Source organism: Sinocyclocheilus rhinocerous, unplaced genomic scaffold (assembly GCF_001515625.1).
Source record: "Sinocyclocheilus rhinocerous isolate Xijiao unplaced genomic scaffold, SAMN03320098_v1.1 scaffold3916, whole genome shotgun sequence".
NCBI classification, from domain to species: Eukaryota; Metazoa; Chordata; class Actinopteri; order Cypriniformes; family Cyprinidae; genus Sinocyclocheilus; species Sinocyclocheilus rhinocerous.
The window spans coordinates 23900-31829 of NW_015643503.1; the positions used below are offsets into that span (position 1 = coordinate 23900).

At 43.6% G+C, this 7930-nt stretch overlaps 2 protein-coding genes across 7 annotated transcripts in view; both read right to left on the minus strand.

The window, feature by feature from the left end:
• The window catches only part of LOC107757320 (neuromodulin-like), a 9120-nt gene extending 6565 nt beyond the window's left edge, over positions 1 to 2555 (minus strand). For 2 of the 6 annotated variants that reach the window (XM_016574765.1, XM_016574759.1), the window contains exons 1-2: positions 1590 to 1750; positions 884 to 1030 (exon numbers count right to left, since the gene is read on the minus strand). The gene's annotated coding sequence lies outside the window, so the exon portion shown is untranslated. Of the gene's footprint in view, positions 1 to 883; positions 1144 to 1589; positions 1751 to 2312 lie in introns of those variants that run through there. The other 4 variants (XM_016574761.1, XM_016574760.1, XM_016574764.1 and 1 more) reach the window with 4 other exon arrangements.
• The window catches only part of LOC107757312 (myelin protein zero-like protein 3), a 13293-nt gene continuing 6348 nt past the window's right edge, over positions 986 to 7930 (minus strand). The window contains exons 2-8 of the mRNA XM_016574753.1: positions 7372 to 7541; positions 6562 to 6772; positions 5199 to 5364; positions 5066 to 5129; positions 4004 to 4068; positions 2313 to 2556; positions 986 to 1030 (exon numbers count right to left, since the gene is read on the minus strand). Coding sequence (XP_016430239.1) covers positions 986 to 1030; positions 2313 to 2556; positions 4004 to 4068; positions 5066 to 5129; positions 5199 to 5364; positions 6562 to 6772; positions 7372 to 7541 — 965 coding nt within the window. The remainder of the gene's footprint in view (positions 1031 to 2312; positions 2557 to 4003; positions 4069 to 5065; positions 5130 to 5198; positions 5365 to 6561; positions 6773 to 7371; positions 7542 to 7930) is intronic.

Sequence of the window (7930 nt, forward strand, 5' to 3'; positions counted from 1 at the left end):
CACACACTCTCACACACACACACACTCACACTCACTCACTCACTCACTCACACACACACTCACACTCACTCACACACACACTCACTCTGAACCTGTTGCTCAGGTAAAAACACTGAACGTCCAGTGATGAGTGTGAGATTGTGTGTGTGTGTGTGTGTGTTAGTGAGTGCGAGTGCGTGAGTGTGTGTGCGAGTGCGTGAGTGTGCGTGCGAGTGTGAGTGAGTGAGTGAGTGTGTGAGTGTGAGAGTGTGTGAGTGTGAGTGCGTGTGTGCGCGTGAGTGCGAGTGAGTGTGTGTGAGTGAGTGAGTGAGTGTATGACTGTGAGTGCGTGAGTGAGTGTGTGAGTGCGTGCATGAGTGTGTGAGTGTATGAGTGAGTGTGTGAGTGTGTGTGTGTGTGTGTATGAGTGTGAGTGCGAGTGCGAATGTGTGTGCGTGAGTGTGAGACTGAGGTCACTCAGTGCGAGTCATTCTTGTGAGTCACATTCACACCACATATCATGACATTATCAGCTGATCTCTGAGGTGAAGCTCGTTAACGGCTCAATAAACGTCGGAACGAAACTAACAGTAGACTGCAATGTTTTATTTAAAAAAGCAATTAAAAATGGAAAATCCATTTGAACAGATTTAAAATGATCTTCAGACGTGTTTGATGTGATTCAGTTTTTATGAGAGAATGAACACATTCCACTCTTAATAAATAATATTTCTGGCATCATTTCATATGATGCTTCATGACAGTAAACAAAAGATGTTCCTGCCGTTTAAATGGACACAGTGACCAATCTCTTCATCAGGAAAAAGAGGGTGTGTCCAGTCGAGAAGATTGACAAGATTCACATTATCTGAAGGACTTAAATCGAGGCCTGATCATAACTCACATTTATGAGGCCTTGACAGAGCAGCAGGTTGTCACACGTCATTCAGTCTGAGCTCCGCGGTGGCCAGGAACGTAACGGGGTTATGGTTGCTGGGTTCAAAGGTCACGCTAAAACAAAGCCTAAAGGCTTTGAAGTGACCGTCAGCGTCTAAAACAGTGACAACAAGAGAATCAGACAGAAATGAGCGGTTCTCAGATCCACTGGTTGTTCAAATGGAGACGAGCGAGACGTTCACACACAGATTGTGGAGTCATAGGAGCCTGTGGAGGAAATATTTCAGACCACAGTTCATCTGATTGAGGAAGCATTTGTACATGTTAAATGCATAAAACATGACTGAATGGAATGCTCTCTCAATAAATAATCATAAGAAATAAAATAACAATAAATAATGTTTAAAAAAAAGAAAAGAAAAAGAAAATTATGCAGGATACATCAGCACAGAGTCTTGCAGCATTTGTGGAAGGAGCCACACCTTAAGTCCACCCACCCCCACGACACACACACACACACACTAAACCCACGACACACACACACACACACTAAACCCACGACACACACACACACACACTAAACCCACGACACACACACACACACACTAAACCCACGACACTCTCACACACACACACTCTCACACACACACACACACACACTAAACCCACGACACACACACACTGAACATCTTCAGGTCGCGATTATAATTCACCTGCAGTGACGTACTCTCATGAATATTCCCGCGCCACTGAAGCGCGCTCAGGTCAGATCTGCACCTGATTCACAACATTACACTAAAGAACAGGAGAACAGTGCGCGTGTTTCTGCAGGAGCTCGCCGTGAGACAGGACCACACCCTTCATCCTCCTCATGTCTACAGCTCCATCCCGCTATCTGTCTCTCTCTCCCCGTCTGTCTCGGTTCAGACGCTCCGCTGATAGTAACGCTCGCGTCGCGTCGCGTCGCGCTCAATGGGGCGTAAGAACAAAAGAGACGCGGCACGCGCGGCTCCACCTGCGGTTTGCGTGAGTAAAGACAGTGATTCCTCAGCCTGCTTTCAAAGCGCCTTTACGACATTAAACATCAAACCTCCCGTTCACTTTATAAGTCGGTAAAGCCGTTATATACCGGAGACCCGCCCCGAGAGCAATCAATGCTTCATCACATCCAACATTCCTCTCCAGAGAAATCATTATAATTCCTGTGAGACATTAATATAAGTGTGTGGATCTCCTCAGAGAGCCTCATCACACACACACACACACCACACCCTGAAACTCCTCTCACACACACACAGCTTCACTACTACACTCACATTAAACAGCATCAGACTCAAATACACCTGATCTGTCCGCTGCTGCTGCTGCGTGTGGGTTAGTAGAGCTTTGTGCAGGACTGTGATGCAGGAACGGGCCACATTAAGGCTGCAGTGTACCTCCAGAGCGCCGTTCACATGATAACAGCTCTGAATCGCTCCTCGGGACCCCTTCTCTCCGGCTGTCGGGGGTTCTTGAGCAGCCGATTCCTCCAGGACTCTTTCGGCCCCCAGCAGAACATCTTCATCAGAGCTGCGCGCTGTTCTCGTGACGCTTAAAACATCTTCTTGTTCTTCTGCGTCTGTGAAGGTCAAACCACCCACGTGTTCAAACACTGATTCACTTTCCCTCACAACAGCATCTCTGAAACACACATTTAATGCTATACACCAACAGCTTCACAGAATTAGACAGATAAATAGTGTTGTAAGTTAATCAATTATAGAAGAGAGGAAACTCATTAGCAGGGAAATCAATGGCAGAAATCAATCAGGTGCATCGATGAGGGGCTGCATGAATGATGTCGACTGATTCTCGGTGATTCACGCCTTCGTTTGCTGTCGGTTTAACTGGAATGCCGTTATCTCTGCATGAGGTCTCCACATGCATCTAAAGAGACGTCCTGGTCATTTTAGGATCCGTCCCACGAACTGACACCAGTACAAGAGGTCAGAGATGCAGAGGTCACAGGTCAGCATCCTGAATTCAAGCTCCTCCTGAATACTGATTGTTTTTGTCCATACACTGATAGTCAGTGGGATCCCAGCGTTCTTCAGAATATCATTTGTGTTCCACTGAAGAAAGAAACTCGTACAGGTTTGGAACAATAGGAATCATATTCGACTGAGCAATCTTCTGAACATCAGCTTTGAAACATCTTGGACTGTGAAACGTTCTACACAAATGTCTTAAAAGTCACCATGAAATCAAAATGGACATTTTTTCCCATCAATCAATTCCCGTTGAACAAAATCAAGCCCTGCCATGTATATTGCTCCTCATTCAAGAAACCGCTTGACTCTGTCAAATTAGGGAAGTAAAAGGCAATTGTAACTTCGAGGAAGTAAGCTATGGACAAGACTTCCGGTTCTTTAGCCGCTGAAGGGAATAACGAGATGAACAACAACGAGCAGTAAGCAGCAAAACCAGCTGTTTTGCAGGATGAAACCTGAAGCCAGACACATCAAATGTACAAACCCCCGCCCATAAGGTGGATAGCTGAAAACTATAGACAGCTCATCAATTAAAGAGAAGTCTTACAGCCAACAGATCTACTTTATGATGATATAATTACTAATGGATCTCAAGGTGGAACAGGAACAGCTTAGGTTTAGGGCTTGACACGCACAGTCCTGAAAGCTGAGGTTGATCAGAAGGATCAGATAAAGATGTACTCCACTCGCAGCAGAGCTTAAGTGGTTGGTTCAGATGTGAGATGAAGCTCCTGTGGTTTCCTTCAGGAGAGAAGAGCACGGATTAGTCACGTATCAGTCACAAATTGAATAATCCATACTACGTTTTATTCCATAATAAAGATAAATGACATTTATGCAGCACTGCTTATACAGGCAGCAGCTTGAATGTGAAATGAATACATATGGAAAATGTTAAATACAAAACACACAATAGAGCATATGTGTGTCCTCATGAATATTCATGAGTAGTGTGTGCTATGTGTTATAATAAACACCCTTTCTTTGACATGTGATGACGATCTCGGTCCTGTCAGGAGTTTCAGCTCAGCGTTGTGTGTGTTTGATGGTGTTTGTGCTACAGGTGTAACAGTGTCTCAGTAATCAGTGCGACGGACTGTGACTCGGTGAAGGTGTGTTCATGCGGTTTCTCATGCATGTAGTCGTCCTCATATTCAAAGTCCTGAAACAAACACCACAGTCACATTTATTTCTACAGAGCTTTATACAGATCGTCTCAAAGCAGCTTCACAGAAATAGAGACAGAAATATAACAGTGTTAATGTTGCAAAATTCATCAATTATGAAACTGCAGAACACAACAGAGCACAAGAGTCAGTTCCAGATGAACAAACTCCATTTATTTTCTCTAAGGAAACTGATTTTTAACAATAACAGATCTTTACAGACAGGCCTGTTGTGAGCACCAAGGTTGTTCTCATCTGTTTGCATGAATTTAACTTATTTTTTTAAATAATCATGCTTAATAACAGAATTCATGGTGAAAAACTAAATTTCCCATGATGCTGTACAGAAATATTCCACCAATCAGAGAGTAGCAGTGAACAAAGCAAGCAATATCTAGCTCCGCCCCACTAATTAATTAAGTCTCTCTACTCTCTCAAATTCCTTAAATATTTGTGTATACATGCCTACTCGTCAATGAACGTAAAATATAACGTTTCTATAGATACAACCAACAATTTAAATGTAATAGTTTTATATTTCTGTCATTTTTATTTCAATTCTGTAATTCGCAATGCTTCATGGGATTGTAGTTCTTTCCCTCACCAAAGCTATTAAGCTCACAATCTTTGTCTTTTTGTTTGATTTCCATTTACTTTTTGCTTCAAATCAAAGTTTGTAATGTTGTGATTCTCCTCGTGTCTGATTGGTTTGGTTCATGGCTCACAACGCTTTTACGAAGACTTTTTAAAAATCCTTATGGGAACAATACTTCCAGAAACAGCGCTGCTGAAAACGTTGTCAGCATTAATGCACTCTATAGTGTCATAATTCAGTTCAGTGTTGATTCAGATCAGTTCAATAACAGTGTCAGTGTTGCAAAGTTCATCAGTTATGAACGCATCAGTTTTAAATCTGAATAAACACTACAATCCAACAAACACAGACACGTTTATCATCTAAATATCTCGTCCACACTACAGAGGGTCGTTCACCTTAAAGTAGCAGCAGCAGCACAGGGTGTGTTTCTGTTGCGTCTGGCCGTAGAAACGCTCATCACTGTGAACAGATGCAGTCATTACTCACATATAACACCACTCTGAACCGCTGGTTTCATCAGTTTCTTACCCAGAGGCCTCCTCGATGGGCGAGTGATGGGCCGCGGCGGGACTCTTCTCTGGCACGGACCAGCACGGACACAGGATTCGACCCAGCAGCACCAGCGTGATGATTCCTGACGGCACCAGAACAAACACCAGCAACACGCCGACATCCGTGAACGCCAGCGAGCGTCCTGACAGAAACACAGACGGCACACGCTCAACACGCAGTAAAACAAGATTATACTGCGTCCGGGTGAATCTCAGGAGGAGTGTCCAGGTCATATTTCATTTCACCCCATTAAAAATAAAACCAGAATAAAAAAAAAAAAAGCCTACTTTTTATTTTTGGATGCATTGTGACATTATATTCATGACAATTAAACACATTTCCTCCGAATTCTCCTCAGTGTAATGAAAATCACAAGCTCATTACGGCACATGTACATTACTGAATAAAATCCAGTTCACTTTAACAAATATTATAATGCATACTTAAGTGTCATCAATGAACATTTTTTTGTTCAACCCTTTATTTGTATAGCACTTTATACAATACAGACTGTTAAAGCAATAGTGCAGCCAAAAATAAGAATGTGCTGAAAATGTGCTCACCCTCAGGCCAGCCAAGATATAGATGAGTTTGTTTCTTCATTTTAACAGACGTGGTGAAATTTAGCATTACTTCACTTGTGAAGCCAAAAGCTGTGTGCTTATAAGATAAAGTCTATAATAACGCTTCCTCCAGTGAAAAAGTGCATCTGCTGTTGTCTCTCACATCAAAATCCAGCCACATATTTGTTTAGAGCTGTTTAAACGCTGCTTGATCTGTGCAGATTTCTCTCCTGATTCACACCAGAACACTTTTTCACTGAAGGAAGAGTTATTATGGATTATGGACTCGTAGAAAAACATTTTAATGCTGGATTTGTTTCAGCTTTTGTCTTCTCCAGATGTTAACTGATGGACTGGAGTGCTGTGGATTACTTGTGGATTATTGTGATGTTTTTATCAGCTGTTTGGACTCTCATTCTGACGGCACCCATTCACTGCAGAGCATCCATTGCTGAGACACTGATGCAGTGCTACATTTCTACAAACCTGATGAAGAAACAAACTCATCCTGATCTCAGATGACCTGAGGGGGAGCACATTTTCAGCACATGTTCATGGTTATATTAACTATTCCTTTAAAGCAGCATCACATGAATAAACAGGAACATTTTTCAATTTACTTTAGTTCGATTTAGTTCAAATGTGCTTAATTCTCAAGAAAACAGTGCCACAATGCTAAAAGACTGAACCCAAACAGGCAGATTGAGGGGTGAAACGTGACCTGCACGTGTTCAAGAGATCCTCCTCTGAGCTCATGATCATGTGTGTCGGCTCACTCTGCGGTGTGACCGTGAGGACGGTCTGGGCCGGGTGTCCGTGGACATCAGGAGGGTTGCGTACAGCGCAGGTGTATGTGCCGTTATCAGTGAGCGAGGCGTTCAGCAGCTGGATTGATGCTTCGCCACGCGACGGGCTGCCGACCCACTTCACACGACCCTTAAAATAATCCTCATTCGGCAGGTACGCTTGAGACGAGAAGTGAAAGAACTGCAGAGAAACAGATCATGGACTCAATACCAACATGTTTTTCATATTCTGCAGATGATTCTGTTATGAGCCTGCAGTGCTGATGAGAGACAGACGATTCTCTGGAGTGAAGTGTGATTCAGAACCAGAAAATCACTGCCAGACAGTACTGCATTATTTCTCTAAACACCTAACTAAATACTAGAATACAAACAAGACGACATTAAAAAACTCACAAGGACTTTAATGAAAGAATCAGTGATAGATTAATGAAAAGATCTGAATGAGCTGATTTAGAAAGAACAGTGGCGTTCACAACACAATGCTCCATTTACATGTGGGGTTCACTGGAAACACCAAACCATCCTGAGAACAGCTGAGCTGATGTTACACTGCTGAAATAAACCAGTCGTTTTACTGCACAGCCACGTCTCACACTGCACGAGTGTTGGCTCGCATCGCTGTCTGCTGCATCATTTACAGCTTTATGAAGTCACTCCTGATGGATGCTGTGGTCTCACCACAGAACACACATCCTACTCATGTGACTTCCTGCGGCCTGAGTGACTCCTGACCAGTGATTCATGCATTATGAACTCAAAGTCTTAAGATCTACTCACCAGAATGGCAGGACCACCGCTCTCGTGTCTGACGGTCCAGTCGATGGACATGAGGCTGGTGATGGAACTGGAGGAGGTGAAGGAGCAGGACAGGGTGACGGTGGCTCCTCTGACCACGCTGATCTCTGCTGGAGCCTTTACGGAGATACTACACACGCTCCTCAACAGCACTGACACAGAGACATCAGTAAGGATAGGTGTTCACACTCACTGCACTCAAAACGATGTTCACACTCATACTCACCGCACACCTTTTGTGTTTGCACACTCACTGCACAAACTCGATGTTCACAATCACTGCACACACTTGATGTTTACACTCACACTCACAGCACACACTCAATGTTCACACTCACAGCACACATTCTGTGTTTGCACACTCACTGCACACACTCAATGTTTACACTCACTGCACACGTTCTGTGTTTGCACACTCACTGCACACACTCAATGTTTACACTCACACTCACTGCACACATTCTGTGTTTGCACACTCACTGCACACACTCGATGTTCACACTCACTGCAAACATTCTGTGTTTGCACACTCACTGCACAC